Here is a 17,095-nt window from a genome sequence, read left to right as displayed (position 1 = left end):
ATTTTTAACATTCAGGGCATCAGCGAAACCATCCACCGTGCAGAATAAAAATGGTACCCTTCTCTTCCTTGTCCTCTTAGATGCAAAACATTGTTTGCAAATTAACAAGTACCGGTACATGAAATACAGCAGTCTTTTATTTTTCCATTTTGGTAAACGGTTCAACCCTGCCTACTGCCCGATGAAGGCTGGGATAGTTTCCAGCATGCCCCGCGACCCTAGTGAGGATAAGCGGATTAAAAGATGGGGGGGGAAAAAAATCTCTCTCTCTCTCTCTCTGTGTGTGTGTATATATATATATTTTGTCATATATATATATATATATATATATATATATATATATATACACACACACACATACACGCACACACTGTTTTTAGTCTGATCTGGTGTAGAGAAATAAATCCATATCAAAATAATTTTCCCTAGGACTGTATGTGTTTGTGAAATGACATATAAGTTAAGTGTTCTTTTGATGGCGGCGCGGGCACCCACAGCGGCTCCTCTTTTTGTCTGTTTAAGAGGGAGGGAATTTCATCTGTGCTGTATGTTACACATTTGACAATAAAGTTGTACTTGATACTTGATATAAAACCATCTTGCAGTTGCTTGCAATGGGCATTGGTTGTTTTAATGATTGGTTACAGATCAAGTAATTGGATTTCAAGTGTGGCAATGGGCTGCATATTGTAATGAATGAAAATCAAAGTGAAGGTCATTGAATTGCACCAAAGCTCTGGCTGCACACAGAACAGCTGGGTTGTCTGGATTTAACATGGTAGGCTACAGGGAGCCAAGGTATGATGGAAAATGTTTCTGGACAAGGTTTTTGGTGTTGGTTGGTGAGCTTGCCTCAGTTGGTCTGTCGAGACTAGACCATCTGAGACGAGACTGTTTCAGGCCACTAGACTAGGAGGCCTGTGCATCAGAGAGACGTCCAAATTGCACCCTGTCATCCATAGCCAAGTGGACTCAAACACACACACATACCTTTTCCACCTTGGAATCCCTAGCTTAGGTATCGGCAGCCAACAGTCGACGGGAGCCAGTGCTGCCGAACACACTCGCATTCACTTACTCCTGGGAGCAAACCCTGGACTGTCAATATGTTTGGTCCTCCTTCAGATAGGAGGCCCATCCAGGGGGCACGCTGCAAGCTTTGTTACAAACACACTTACGCTATCTCACACACACATCTTGTCCACTTTTGCCTTCCCACCATCAGCCAGTCCTGCCCAGCCGTGGGCTCTGTGACATGCACACACTATCACACACATAAACCTTGAGGGATTTTCATATTTCCATGCAGTGCCACTTGCTTCATTTCTCAGCCGAGTACATCCTTTGATCTGGAGGGAATTTTCCTTTGTAAATGATAGTCCTATTTAGAGCCTCGATGTAGATGCTCTCCCCTGGTCACTAATAGAAGTTTTCAACACAATATTTTGACTTCAGGCCGATGAACCTGAATACACTTCTTAAACGGAACCATTGTCTCACTGACTCATGAATTGCGTATGTATCATATCTTGGTGGTTTAGTAATAAGACCGTTATGTTCACATGAACCTGTTTTTCCCAGTACCCCAATAAGAATGTTGCTCTGGTGGCATCGGACATTCTTCACCTTTTGATCAGTTACGTGGATCATCTTCATAAATTTCCCATTGACACTCCAAAGAAGATAGTAGAGGTGAGACCATTTCATTATCATTTGCATAACAATTTTCTTCAATGCAATGTACCGCTAAGTCATTCCTCTATTTTGGATTGAATCCACATTGCGCTGGTTTTATTCCCTTCAAGATTTTGATTGCCACCATAACACACTTGCTGCCGACTACAGAGTCCTCGCCTCATGAGCTGGATAAGAGGGTAGCATGAACACACACACACACACAATGTACAATCATTTCCACCCAATGGTTCATTTCTTTGAAAGTAACATAACAAACATTTTTGCTGCAGCTAGTTGTGTCCCTGCTGTTGTGTCTGTTGGACTGGGTGATGGCTCTCCCTCCAAAGACTCTGCTTCAACCTGTTCAAACTCGCAGCCCCCCAGATAAGGACCAGCCGCCAAAGACTCTGCTCAGCTGCATTTATAAGGTATGTTTTTGGCTAATATGATGTCATGCATCTTCAAAATATTTTTATCAAAGTAAAAGTTATGTAGGGTTTTTCTCACAATTTTCTTCTTTCTGTTTTTTTTTCTTACAATTGTCTCCAGGTTTTGCATGGCTGTGTGTATGGAGCCCAGTCTTTCAGCAGCCTCAAGTATTACCCACTGCAGCTGTCAGATCTGTCGAGTACAGACTACGATCCATTTTTGCCATTAGAGAGCCTTAGAGAACCTGAACCGCTGCATAGTCCAGAGTCTGAGCGCTCCAGCAAACTCCAGCCAGTCACTGAAGGTATTTTATTCAGCTGCAGCTATGTATTTGTTTGAATAGTTATGACGGGGTTTACTGACTTTGTGATGTAGAAAAGTGAGGACCCCGTTGTTCTCTTGGATTGGGCGAAGCTGTTGATTAAAAAGGAGGAATGGGCAAAAATGTTCTGAGATGTGTGAATTGAGGAAAACTCCACTTTGGGTGTGTTTTTGATTAGTAATTAGCATTTGTGGCGAAAAGCTAAAAAAAAAAAAGAAGATTGATTTAGCATGATGCGGCTGTGTGTTTTGATGTCAAAACGAGATGTGATTCTATGACTGCTTTAGGTTCAGTGATTCGCCACTTGAAGTTATTTGAACGTTTTGTTTTAATCTATGCCCTCCGAATGTGTGTTTCTAGCTGATTGTTTACAGTAATTCTGTCAAAAGCTTTATATTTCATTCAAGTGACACAAATCTGCACTGTAGTATCAGAAACATGGATTGCATTTTGTCTAAATCTTGAAGTGATGTGCTGACTCACACAGCTTGGACCATCTGACCCACTGTCACCATGGCAGTGCCAATTATGAAAAATAGAAACGGTGTCCATGTCTATCTGCGAACCCCTTTGAGTGTCCCGGGTTAAAGTGTAGATGTTCCCCTGCTGTGTTTCCAGCAGGACAAAGTTACTACTCTAATGACTGCAGCAACCCGTGAGATCATGCATCCACTATTCTTTGTCTTCACTGCTAATACTTGGGTCTCTCTTCATTTCTTTCCCCACTATTAAATGTGGTTGTCTGTGTTATTTGTTGATTTTCATTGAACTTTTTATTTGATGCTCCTTCAGATTGGCAAATGGAGTATACCACCCACGTGAATCTGAATGAAATTCCATTCGTATATGGCCTTCTGATTGTGTTTACATTGAGCATTTTCATGTCTGGTCAATACATATCTGCACTACTAACACACATCTGTCAATTAAACGGATGTTAGGAAGGTAACTACAGCTCTGTCAATACGGAATGATGGCAAGAGGCGGTGCTGAAAGTACTGAATGACTTTTATCAGCGTAGTTGCGAGGAATCCCAGAGACATACCTTTCTGAGAAGCCTCTGAAGATCCCAAGACCGGACCCACTAGTGGGGGAATGGGGCATTCACGTTGTTGAACCTAGAAATTGTGCCAGAGCTCAAACATCCATCAAAAGCTGGGAGGGAGCTGCAGTATCTCTCGCGCAAGTTTGTAGTCCCTTCAGTCTTTCGACACAGGAAGAAAAAAAAAACGAAGGCAGATGAGTCCTGTCTGTGTCGGAAGCAGGTGCTCTCTTGAGCCTACGGGTTTGCTGTGGCATGTTCAACAGCAGATGCTCTCAGCTTCTGTGCAAGATAGCCTGCATGGAGTTATCCAGCGTCTTGCTTGACAAGCTCTGAGCCGAGAACGGCTTCTGTTTTGATATAGCCACCGTAGTTTTTTTTCTTCCGAAAACACAAACAATGGAATTAGTTAGCTGGACTCTCAGCACTATTGATACAATTCTTTCGACAAAAAGAGCAGGCGGTGGGGAGCCTTCTTGCCACTCTGGGACATTTGCTGCTGGGTACACCCTAGATCCCTGACAGACAGAGAATGGTTTGCTTGGCGTTATTGTCCGTAGAGGATGCGGAAGACATCTACATTGTTGGCCTTTTGATAACAGGTATTCTGCTATTTCGTGTTTCCTGACCGATCGCAAAATTCAACCAGCGGGGGCAGCTTCATTCGAAGGGGACAATCTGGTGGCCTACATGAAGGTGTGGTGCGGGTGATCAACACTCAGACTCATTCGTGCATTGATCGAACTCAACCACAAAGTGGATGTGATGTTGGAGTCGCTTCGCAAAATGGACCTGTCAAATTGATTGACTGATTGATCAAGAATTTGGCATATTGATGGCACGCAGAGTCACATGCTGAAATACATTAAGGCTGATTGAAATTGTAGACGGCCTTTTCCCAAAACAATTGTTGTCTGGACTTTCCCCTGGATGGAAACACACACGGACGCAAGCTTCTTCCCTCTACTCACCCGAGAGCCTGTGACTGTTAACTCATTCAGTACCAGCCAATTCTAGACCAAGTCTGAAAAGACGTTAAAAAACGTCTTTGGGAGTGAATGAGTTAAGGTCTTGGCCTTGCTGCTGCAGGCGCAATGTGAAAGTCTTAATTGCTCCCTCCCACGTCACAACTGGAGAGATTGAGCACACCCACTGTGTGCAGCTCGTTTCAAAGATTGTGACACTCCCCCCAGCTTTCTCCCTTCCCTTTACCACCCTGTTCATTTCATGTTAAGTCTTGAGAATTGTTTTACTGTTTTTAAATGTACTCGACATGGGCTGACATTTTTTTTCCCTCTGCTTCAAACCATCCTCCCATGAAGGAGAGTGGTTGGAGTCTTGTTTTTCTCCCCCCTCTTTCCGATTATTTTTCTTTCACATCTAAGATAACGGGGTGTTTAAAAGCAACCCGCCAGACTTCTTGTTCTGTCTCACCCATGTTGGTTATTGCTGTCTTGTTTATGTTCCTCTGAACGGGTTGTAACTGGGAAGTAAATTCCTTGAGTGTTTCTTGCATACTTGGCCAATAAATCTGATTCTAATGTAAACTTCTGGGTGCCCAGGGGTCACAGGTGACATTTTGTGTACGCATTCTCGAGCTGTGCATGTGCGAAGGGAAGATTCAGTCTTTTCAGCACCACCTCTGGTGGTCAGCAGGGATGAAATAGAACCCTGTGTGAATGTCAATGTGCAACATTCTGTGTGCGTGTGTGTGTGTGTGTGTGTGCGTGACTTTCTAATGATGTTTATTAGGTAAGATACTCTGGAAGCACACTGTGTGATGGCATAGGCTTCTTCACAGCATGGAGCAGACTATGTATCGATCCATTGTGCATCAGTACCCCTTACTTCGTTTTGGTCTTGTTATTACTTACACAAAACAACGTTTATTTTTGTGGATTATGTATTATGAATTTTATAAAGCACGACATGCTGGCAGAAAAAAGCAAAAAAAAAAAACGATGTTGATAACTTGTCCAACTAAGTATGTTGTTGTTTTGCATATTCGAATCTCTCCCGCACAGGTCTGATCCTTAAGGTCTAACTTTTTTTTTTTTTGTCCTCTCTCTGTAGTCCGTAGTCGTATTCAACAGGGTCTGGTTTCCATTGCAGCCAGGACTGTTATCACCCACCTTGTCAACCATCTGGGGCATTACCCAATGTCTGGAGGGCCCGCTACTCTCTCCAGCCAGGTACAGTCAATCAGCTAGGGTTTCGATCCTGACATTATTTTCCACAATGAGAAAGCAGTGGTGATGATTCCCCCCAAAATTAATCAGTTTTCTCGAATTAGAGTATTTGTCAACAGAATTTTTTTGGGGTGACTGGTGTGAGTGCGGGTGGTATTCGTCTCTGTGTGCCCTGCGATTGGCTGGCAACCGGTTCAGAGTGTCCCCCGCCTACTGCCCGAAGACGGCTGGGATAGGCTCCAGCACCCCCTGCAACCCTTGTGAGGATAAAGCGAATCGGAAAATGGATGGATGGATGGACTTATGTAGTTCAAACATTGTCCCAAGCTGCTGTGCACTGCTTGCACTAACAATATTAGAGCTAAGATCAGTCCCAAAAAATCGAGCCCGACCCGACCTGGCCCGAGGGTATTTAAGCCCGACCCAGCCCGAGCCCGAACACTTAACTTGATTTGCAGGCTCGAGTCCGAAACAAACCCAAGATTTCATATTTTATTTGTGAGGACTCTGGAGGAGGAGGGGTGATCTCTGATCACAAAGCCTGTCTTTTGTAACGAAATCTAAGTTAAACACGACTGGATAAACATTCACATCTTTTATATTTCTGTTTCTGAAGAGGTTACATTAACCGCCAATTTTCCATCGTTGACGGATTTTTTTTTAAGAGTGTACGGGGAAAATTTAAGGCCGTCCCTCATTTTGACGTGTTGAAAATTGGGCCATTCACCACAGCAGCAGTATGTCCTTAAGAATCGAGCGCAGCACTTGAAGAGAGAGAAGCAGCGAGACAAAGAAGAACAATGACGGCTGGATCATAGAGACATGAAGGAGTTCTTTGAATTGTCATTGCGAGAGTTTAGTACAGTACGTGTTGTGTTGACGGCACTTCTGTTTTTTTTTTGCAAACCACGGTCTCTCGTGGCCAAAACTATTCACGGCCTCGAAACAAAAAAAAAAAAGTCAGCGAGATAGAAGCCCGCGGGACCCAAACCCGAAGCAATGATTGACATTTTAGGCCCGACCCGAACCCGAAGCAATGATTGACATTTTAGGCCCACGGGCTCGGGCGGCCCGATCTTCACCTCTAAACAATATGGCTGCAAACAGGGGAACTATTTGACAAAAGCACAGTTAGTACTGCTATTTCATTGCTATATTTTGCGGACGACAAGAAAGGAGCCCAGTAGAAGGCAAATCGGACTGAGCACATGGATACATTGCAAAAGTAGGGATTTATTGACACTTTTGACCCAAGGTATGTGCTTCCAAGCTAAAAATATTTTGCAGAGGTGGCCTCGACTCACCTCTACAACTCTACATGAGAAAAAAGAGTGAGAGAGCTGCACGGATGTCAATAAATTCCCTCTAAGATGTCAATAAGTTCCTCTTTGTCATGAAAATGAGCAAATTGAACTACAAGGAAAGAGGTTCAATTTCTGTGAAGAAGGCCCAAGAAACTCCATAAAACACTAGGGCTGTCTCCTAAAGTTGATTCAACTGTGAGATCAGATCACCATAAGTGGAGGACTTAGTCAGGAATTGCAGCAGGAGGTATGAATGCATCAACAACCACAGTGAGGCAAAGAATTTTGGAGTATGTCCTGATGTCAAGAAGAAAGAAGCCACTTCTTTCCAGGAAAAAAACCCATTAGGGACAGACTGATATTCTGCATATGGTATAAGGATTGGACTGCTGAGGACCGTGGTAAAGTCATTTTGTAGGATAAGAAAAGGTGAGCACTACCATCGGTCCTGTGGCATGACAATAGTAAAGCATCCTAAGACCATCCATTTATCGGGTTGCATCTCAGATCCAGGACTGGGTTCAGTCACAATTTTGACAAAGAACACAACTATGAATACAGAATGGTACCAAAACATCCTCCAAGAGCAACTTCGTCACCAAATGGTTCTTGGATTGTGGGGAGAACAATACCTTTCCCAACATGATGGAGCACCTTGCCACAAGGCAAAAGTGATAACAATGTAGCTCATGACATCAACATGCAAACCTCAACAGGCAGGTGAACAAACAGAAACTTACAAAGTCGGGCAAACTCCCAAGCATCGATTCTGCAATAATGAGCTGCCAACAGTCAGTATGTGGCCCAGAAATTAATTGACAGCATGCCAGGATGAATTGGAGAATTCTTGAAAAAGAAAGGTCAGCACCGCAAATATTGACTCTTTGCAGAAACATATGGTCTACATAGTCCTTTCACACTCATTAAATGCTTGGAATTATATTTCAGTTGAGCACAGTGTAGCATCTTACAAAAAGATGAAGCGACAAACCTTGTGAAAACCAATTCTCAAAACCTTTGGCCCTGACGGTTCATATGGAACAGACATATTTAAGGCAATATTGCGATTCCTTGTGCTAGGCGATTAAGTTGTGTTACCACTTTACTTAAACTGCGTTAGTAGGGCACCCAAAGTCTGCTGGGATAGACTCCGGTGCACCTGTCACCCGAGAAAAAATAAGCGGTACAGCAGATGGATGGATGGCTGATTGGATGGATGTAGATTACATTTATTAATTATTTGGGGTGTTTTGGAGTGGGGATTGGGGGAGGGGGGAGGGGGGCCTGTTTTGTGACATACTGTTTTTATTGTTCATTTCTAGGTGTGCGAGAACCAGGACAACCCATACTGTGAGAGTGCAGATCTTGGACCTGAACTCTTCCACTCACCAAATCTACAGTTCTTGTCGTTAAATGAATCTACACTGCTCTCCGTGCTCCAGGTCACTTTGTTTGCTTAACATTAAGATGCCAAATGTACTCCCAAGCACTCCTCAGAAATTTAATTGGGCCGTAGAGGTGCTCTGTGAGGTGTCTCATAGCTCAATGCAAGTGCAATAAAGGGCAGTAAGGAAAATAGTACAATGTTCCCAAGCATTTATTTTCTACTTTGTATTTAGTGTTACTTCTGTATTTCCCAGATTCGGTCAGAGTCTGGTGTACCAGGAGGTGGAATGACAGCTGGTTTGTCCTCTGCCCCTGCTTGTGTGCGTGTTATTATTCGGGATGTCGCCGGAAAGCACTCCTGGGACTCTGCTGTCCTTTACGGGCCTCCACCATGCTCCCCAAGCAGTCCTGCGCACACATTACTGACACACACACAGTCCCCTCTGAGTGTGAATCTCCATCTACACACCCCAACCAAAAAGATCACAGAGGAGCGCAAAGAAGGCAGTCAAGTAAACCAGAATGAAGAGTCAGAGGAGGGAGGAAGTGCGATAGATGGTCAAAGTCCCGAGCTAGAGGGAGAGATGGATGAAGACAGAGAGGGGAGCAATGTTGCTGAAGAAGAAATTGTGCGACTACAACAAGTTGGGGGAGAGGAAGTGGAAAAGCAGATGGAAGGGAATAAGGAACATGACATAGGTGGGAAGGCGCACAAGGCGGAAGTGGGCTTTGAGCAGCTTCTCACTCCACCACTGGCCAAACGGGTATGTCGGGAGGTGGTTCCAGCATGGGATACGCTGAGGGATGGTGATGATTCTCTGGATGAAATGCTGCAGTACCTCGGATACTCAAGTCCTGAGTGTCTACAGAGAGCAGGTACACAAAAACACACATTTCGTAAACTTCGGGCAACGCATACAAACACACGTTGAAATGCACAGCTAATCTTTACGAATTGTCCTCACAGGAATACCACTCAATATCCCAGTCCCACCACCAGCTTGCGTTTCAGAGAAGCAGGAGAATGATGTGATCAATGCCATCTTGAAGCAAAGTGCTGCTGAGCGAGAGTTTGTCCTTCATGTGCGTCATTGTCACAATTCATGAAAAGCTCGATTTCTTATGGTTGGCTGATTAGTTATCATTTTATGGAATGTGCTTTAACAAACTCTGATAATAATAATAATAATTTTATATATATACACACACACACACACACACACACACACACACTTTTTTTTTTAAACTGTCACATGTCCATCCACCAATTTCTACTGCTTATCTTGTGCTGGGTCATTGAGGCAGCAGTAGAGTAGGGAAACCCAGAACTCCCTAGCCACTTCGTCCAGCTCCTTCTGGGGAATCCCGAGGTGCTCCCGGGCCAAACATAGTTTCTCAAGCGTATTCTAGTGGAAGTTGTCCCGGGGGGCCTCCGCCCTCTGGGACATGCTCAGGACACCTCACCAGGGAGGCGCAAAAACCAGATGCCCGAGCCACCTCATCTCCTTCCTCTCGATGTGGTGGGGGATCATGTTGAACGTTCTTTTTTTTTTAGATTACAAACTCTTTCAACAGCTGTGTCATTTGCTATTAGTAGTAGCAACATTTTAGAACATAAAAAAGATTCTTCTGTCGAGCAATTTGTTACAGCTGCAGCTGTTGTGACAGTGCTGTAGAAATAACGAGCTATTTTTTGTATTATTTGTATCCCATACCAATAGATGTAGCAATTTTGATTTCACACAATTGCCCAGACCATTTTATTTTTGGTGTTCACGAACCACATTTTCATGACCTCTTGTTGTTAGGCAGAGTTCATTGGAACATGAAGACAGGCTCTTCTCCATATCATTTTCTCGTCAACTGGAATTTTGTCTCTTTCAGAGAGGTGAGGAGTTAAACATGAGAGCAGTGGAACAGAGTGAACCAGAGACTCAGACACCTCAGTCAGCTTTCTACTACTGCAGGCTATTAATCAACATACTGGGACTCAATTCCTGGGAGAAAAGGTGAGATCCTTGAAAGCCACTTACAGGGCTCTTTGTTGAAATGGACTTTAGCTGCAAGTAAACAATTAAGGAAATTAAATGAGAGTGTATCTTTTTGGCGCTCTCTGAACCGAGTTGATGTGAGTGAGCTCTTGGGAGGTGCACTGAAGTAGTTGGTCTAGGCTAGAGTGACAACTATTTAAATTCTGTTTTGTTTGACTTCATTGACATTTTCTTCCCCAAAATATTGGCACGATTGATAGTTGTCCAAACTCAAAGGTGTTCGACTGCAGAGGTTCCTTCATATGCGGATGCGAAGAGCTGCCCTAAATGGTTATTGCCAGTTTCCAGTTTTTGCATCGTCCCAACGCTAAATACAATTTATGTACTGTCAAACTTTTTCACATTCACTGCCTTTGAACATAGTTTTCTCTCATTTACTTTCTAGTATTGGGCTGTTTCGAGAAAAAGCTTGGTTTAGTTTCTCCTGACCTCAACCTATCCTTGCTTAATTTACATGAGGCCAAAAATTGAAATTCAAAACCGAGTCCTGTGCTAATTGGACACCATGATTTTTTTCCCACCCATTCAAATAACCTATCAAATTTTCTTCTCAGTGACTCCGGGCTTTACAACACAACGTGAAAGTGTCAGTATAAATGTGTCTGGCTCACTAATGGATGCTCATTGCTTTTTATCCAGAGAATTACACAGTCTGCATTCAGCCAGCACAATAGACTTCTTAATGCACAGTGTGTGCGTGCGTGCAAGCGCGTGTGCGTAGGTGTGTGTGCAGGAGTGTTGTAATGAGCCTAGGAGGCCATTGATCAAAATCAACCCATCTGGAGCTGGAATAAAAGGTGGTGCTTGAGGATGAGAATAGCGAGGGTGAAAAGCAAACCTGAAAACAGGCTGCATAAAGCACATGGAAATGTATCAAAAGAAAGAGATTGAGCCAAAATAAGTGAGAAGCTTTAAAAACTGCACATCCAGTTGGTTCCAACAAGCAATTGTGTAAGTAGAGCCTGCCTGTTATGTTTCCCCTTCATCTCTTACTATGTATTCATATATATGATATTCCAAGCTGATCGTGAGATACTGACAGTCTTCCCTCTCTCTTCAGAGCCGTGCCTCTTTTTATGTTTTTCTCAATAATCCAAAGTGTAAATGGAGTCTTTGAGAGCAGAGAATGGGGCCATTACCACATATCATTTTAATAAAGAGCAAATTGCTGCCTCTTTGCTTTCTCGCTATCTCTTGTGTTTCCCTTTCCTCACTCCCGCTAGAAGAAAAATGAATGATGGGTCATTATGAGTCCATTTCAAGCGTCATCTACTTCAGTCCTGGTTTGAGATCAGTGCTGCTGAAATTGGTGGCTGGTCCTCGCAGGACATTTTAAACGATCCCTGGATCTATCAGGTTACATAAAAAGGCTTTTGTCTTGAATGAAAATATAGTCACCGTCTTTGTATATTTCGATCCTGGAAGTTGAGATGCCACAAGTTGGCTAAGAACTTCTCCTCCTAAGAGGAGTTGTTGCTATTGATAGTATTATGTAATAGCACCCAACAATTTTGTGTGCGGCATGGTTGTCTGGTGTCGTCGCTTAAATAGGTTTTTCAACCCAAGACATGCTGGTTCAATTTCAAAGTGACTGTAATCATCTCTCACTGCAATTGAATAAACTAACAGCTAATGATTCAAATTTCACCATGTTTTTGCAGTGTAACTTTCAAATGGGAACTCAACCTAAGATGTCAGAACTGTTTTATATTTGAAATGAACTTTTCTTTATCAGGTACTGTGGACTTAAATCTACTGAAGCATTTCATCTACAATTTGTTGTTGTTTTTTCTAAACCTTTGTGTACGCGCTTATTTGGTTTGCAGTTTTTAGGGCGTTTCACTTCCGCAGGAGTCTGACTTCATGTAATGTCATGTATATTTGTCAGTTTCGGCTTATCTTACTCTTTACAGTGATCCCTCGCTACTTGGGGGTTCACTTATCGCGGTTTCAGCGCATTGTGGATTTTTCAAAGTATTCATCTCACCTCTTCCAACCTGGTGCAAGAGCGCAGGCTAACGTCGCGGTCTGATTGTCCAACAGATTTAGGCATTTCTGTAAATGATGCACGGAACTCTACCGCACACCACCGTTTGGTTTTAAGCATGTGATACACAGCCAACACCACAAATGATTTATTTATTTTTGTTACTTCTTTCCTTTTCCTCAGGAGTAACTTTCATTTGTTGCGGAAGAATGAGAAACTATTGAGAGAGCTGAAAAACCTTGACTCACGGCAGTGGTGAGATAACCTGCACCTCTTGTTTTCTGTCCAGTCACCTTTAGTTTCCATTTTTTTTTATTTCCCCATTTAACATGTGTGTTCTCTTTTTGCTATGCTCTAGTCGGGAGACACATAAAATAGCAGTTTTTTATGTTGCCGAAGGACAGGAAGACAAGCACTCCATACTCACCAACACCACGGGAAGCCAGGCATATGAAGACTTTGTTTCTGGACTGGGTTGGGAGGTATGAAAAAGTGGTCCTTCTGGGTTGATATTTATAATTAATCCTTTCAGGGACAGTGGTTACTACAATGGACAGCTTATCAAGTTACAGGTTATCATTATTGGTGCATAAAAGGGTTAATAGTCTTCACAAAAAAAAAAACACCTCCAACTTTCACGAATTGTAACAGCACCAAATCAGTAATAAATGTGCCTTTTGCTAAAACGGTGTTTACGCTACATTTAAAGTGAAGTGGATCAGATATGTGTCTGTGTTGATGCTGACACCGGGGTATTCACTGAACATATTTGCTGTTTTTGTGCATCTGCTAGCATTTTGGTCTCACGGCAATATGTTGTACAGAGTTGAGGAGTTTCATTTCGACCTAATACTTTTTCTGCCATCTTTTTTGCCAAACTTTTGGTTTTCCTTTTTCAATAACAACATACAAAAGCAAATAACCCCCCCCCCCCCCAAAAAAACAACAACAATAAAAGAATAGAACTGTCAAATTACCAAATCAAGTTCGTAAATGCTGCGATGTGGTTGAAGTTTATCTCGCTCACAATCAGTGCCCATTTCATCCATTTTTCTTGCCATAAATCATCCTCAGTTCTCAGTCTGTGCATGATCATTTCCACGTCACATATTGTGTTTATGATTTTAAGCAAGTATTTATGATCCCTTCACACAGATTTTCCTGATAAATATCCTAAGTCCAATACCACCCATGAAAACATTCATTTGTAGCCCAAAACCTTCACAATAATTTGATAATGATGATAATGTGGCGAATTGTGTTGTAACACACGACAATTCAGTCACTGGGATATTTACCATAAGTTCCCCTTCCCACCTATGTTTTTGATATACAGTGTTTCATTTTCTTTTCATTTAATCATAGTATAGTGTGGACATTTTAGTTGTCCTTGATCTAAAGAAACCCATTGTATTGTACCTTTTTTTTAAAGAATTACCATTTTTTCCCCTTCCCTCAAATAGTAGTGTCTTGAATTGGCTCTCAATTGTAAGAACCTAATATGGTCACGCTTACCTGAGTTGTAGTTTTGCTGCGGTGTTTGGAAAACCATGAGAAATTTATTTTTTAAATTATTGTACATATTGCAATTTTCCATTTTGGGATCGACTGAATGAATGTTAGGGATGGAGTGCCTTTCATCGGCTACCCATCGCAGTTGGCAGATTTTTCAACCACATTTCCTTTGGACATTGGCTGACACTGTTGCTGTCTTTATTCTCTTCTTCCTCCAGCCTACCATCTGAAGTTAGGCTTTGAAATTGCCTACATATTCCCTATTTCATCATTGGCACACGGCTAATGTGCCATATTTTGACCACGTTTAATTTTATCCTAACAGCGCATTTGCACTGCACTCACGAGCAAAAGCCGATTCCGAACTGATGATCCAATTTCATGTATTTATTTCTTTATGCTGCCACGTCACATATCACAATTGTGCCACTTGAGCACAAAAATGGTCAGTCATTCGAACATGCAGAGTAAAACTGTCTTTAGATGAACCTAACAGTCAAATTTTACAGTTGACTGTGCAATGTAGGTGCCTTGCTCTAATGTTTCTTCCTTAGGTGGACCTCACCACTCACTGTGGTTTCATGGGAGGACTCCAGAGGAACCGCAGTACAGGCCAGACAACACCTTATTACGCCACCTCTACAACAGAGGTCATCTATCATGTCTCAACCCGAATGCCCCATGACCAGGACCACAATCTCACAAAGAAGGTAACCAACACTCATCACAAACGCTTCATTCAGGACATGGATGAAAGTGAATCAAATTACCTCCAAACCTGTTCAGTCAAGAAATCAAGACATCACCTAAATAGAATCGGTCTGGCAAAATCAAATCGGCCAAAAGATCTCAAAAAGTTGCAGCAAAATGCCCCGATTCCAAGACATTCATGAACAGAGGAGAAAGAAAGTAATTGTCATTTTTCAGTCTGGAAATGGTTACAAGAACATACCGAAAGCTTGAGGGCGAAATTTAACCATCGGGTGAACCATTATCCAGGAAGAAAACATGGAATCGTGGTGAGCCTTCCCAGGAGCAGAGGTGTAAAATCTTGGTCCAGAAAATAAGAATTTTGCCATAGTGTGGCTTTATCCACAGGTGCTTTTATTCAAACGGCAGGTGAATGAGCTAGCTAGTTAGCGAGCTAGCTATCCATCTATCTATATCTATCTATTTATCTCTCTATCAAGATAGAGGGAGATACCTTTGAGATAATATATACACCCCATGATTCCAAGGTCAAACCACGGCTGACCTAAATAACAATAACCCAAAAACAATATTTGAATGATTCCCCAGGCTTTTGAGAGAATATGCTATGGATGAATGAGATCAGCTGCCACCATGACAATGACAGACTAAGTTACTCCTTACTAAGTTAATGTTTACTATTCAAAGGGCTGTGTGACCTAAATGTGGGGGTTATTTTATTTTTTTTAAATCCCTCCCTTTTTTAATTCAATTGTTCAAAGATCTGTCCCAGTATAACGCATCTCCTTTCCAATTGCGAGTGGGTCACATGCAAACATGCACACAAGCATGTTTGTTCCATTGTATCTCAAACTCTCCAATAATCCACTTCAATTAAATCTGTATTTGTGTATGGTGTTGAATTAGCGTCGCAACAGGCAGGTTTAGTGTGTTTGAGATGGTGTGTGTTTGTGTGCACACCTGTCAACCCCCAGGCGGTGGGCGCCTTGCACATGGCCATAATGTCCCTTTAATCTGATCAAACTTCCTGCTTGTCGGCCTATCGTGTCGCTGCAGGCTTCTGATTGGATTATCGCTGCCTGGTGCAGCGCCATCCATTTCTCTGATCAGCTGATGGCTCTGTCAAACACACATACTCATAGACTTGCACATGAACACGCACGCACACACAGAGTCAGTTTTGAGAGGCTCAAGCTCAACTGTGACCCTAACGTGGACAAGCACAAAAAAATTTAGTTCACTCAGTCGCCAACGTGTGACTGTGGTGATAGTACGTCGTAAAATTGAAAAAAAACCTGATACTTATGTCTTGAAATGTTCTTGACTTTTTTCTGTTTTAAATTTTTTTTTTTATGTCTTTAATTTCTAAAAAGTCATATTTTTGTTTTTCACTAATGAAGCGTTCGGTGACTGTGCATATGAACTGGTTGAGTTCGGTACCTCGCACAAGGTTAAGAACCACTGACCTAAATATTGAAAGACGCGCCTTTGTTCGTTTTCATTTAGCATTCACTTGTGACTTTTTGTTTATTTATTTATTTGCTATCTAAACAGTGGCACGTGTCATGTTCAAGTTCATCACAACCCTCTCATTATGGCATTGCCTAAAAGTATTGATACCACCCAAGGCATATTATTACCCTGCTCCCCAAAGTACCTGTTGTTTATACAAGACAACGAACTGCAACACAGGTGCAAGAAATGCTAACCTTTGCAGGTAGGTGTTAAAGGGACAAAAGATGGCAATAATTCAACCTTATCCTGTAAAACTGGGGGGGGGGGGATACCAAGCATCATTTATCCCCTGCCTAATACATACTTGTATATGTTTACCCTTTGTCCCTTTATTTTTGGACAAGCATCGCAAAAATCCTCCGAGTTGTGGGAGGATCTCAGTTAAATTCACAGTAAATAGTCAGAACACACTTGTGGTTGTCTCGAGATGACAACAGCAGCCCCCTCAACAATGAGATGCCGTAGAAAGGGTAGAGAAGCATTTTTGTTGTCAGATAGGGTGGGTGCTTGATCTGACATTGAGGTTAGTGACGGCCCTGAGTTTTGTGAATGCACTCATACATAGACGCACGCGCACACACACACACACACACACACACACACACACACACACACACACACACACACACACACACGCGCACACACACGCACACACACACACACACAACCAGCCATTCTGCAGACTTGGTCCTATCAGTTTACTTGTCCATACTCCATCTTTCCCGAACTTTCCATCTTCTTGTCCACTTTCCATCTACACACATTCACTCAATCATACTCAGGGCCAAACATTGTGCGCCCAGAGATATGTAAAGAAAGATTCCAAAACCCTGGTTGAATGATGGATACAGCCAACCTAGCTCACCGTGCAATGTTCATATCTGCTTGGCATTGAATTGGAACACAAACAAAATGTGTTGTGGTTTGTTCAAATCGCAGAGCAGTATTCTCCTTTCTGTTGAATCTT

The 17,095-nt window shown here is 42.5% G+C and overlaps 1 protein-coding gene across 3 annotated transcripts in view; it reads left to right on the top strand.

Annotated features, from left to right (window-relative positions):
• The window catches only part of ralgapa1 (Ral GTPase activating protein catalytic subunit alpha 1), an 81,101-nt gene that overhangs the window by 30,357 nt on the left and 33,649 nt on the right, over nucleotides 1-17,095 (top strand). For all 3 annotated transcript variants that reach the window (XM_086126593.1, XM_086126592.1, XM_086126591.1), the window contains exons 31-42: nucleotides 1,582-1,692; nucleotides 1,806-1,874; nucleotides 1,968-2,105; nucleotides 2,227-2,410; nucleotides 5,544-5,662; nucleotides 8,286-8,405; nucleotides 8,604-9,225; nucleotides 9,317-9,432; nucleotides 10,234-10,358; nucleotides 12,571-12,642; nucleotides 12,746-12,869; nucleotides 14,457-14,612. In XM_086126593.1, the coding sequence (XP_085982719.1) occupies nucleotides 1,582-1,692; nucleotides 1,806-1,874; nucleotides 1,968-2,105; nucleotides 2,227-2,410; nucleotides 5,544-5,662; nucleotides 8,286-8,405; nucleotides 8,604-9,225; nucleotides 9,317-9,432; nucleotides 10,234-10,358; nucleotides 12,571-12,642; nucleotides 12,746-12,869; nucleotides 14,457-14,612 (1,956 nt within the window). The remainder of the gene's footprint in view (nucleotides 1-1,581; nucleotides 1,693-1,805; nucleotides 1,875-1,967; nucleotides 2,106-2,226; nucleotides 2,411-5,543; nucleotides 5,663-8,285; nucleotides 8,406-8,603; nucleotides 9,226-9,316; nucleotides 9,433-10,233; nucleotides 10,359-12,570; nucleotides 12,643-12,745; nucleotides 12,870-14,456; nucleotides 14,613-17,095) is intronic.

Source organism: Hippocampus guttulatus, chromosome 13, assembly GCF_054856545.1.
Source record: "Hippocampus guttulatus isolate MCC_2025c chromosome 13, RoL_Hgut_1.0, whole genome shotgun sequence".
NCBI lineage: Eukaryota > Metazoa > Chordata > Actinopteri > Syngnathiformes > Syngnathidae > Hippocampus > Hippocampus guttulatus.
Note: the sequence above shows the minus strand (reverse complement) of the source record. Positions and strands in the feature narration are given on the sequence as shown.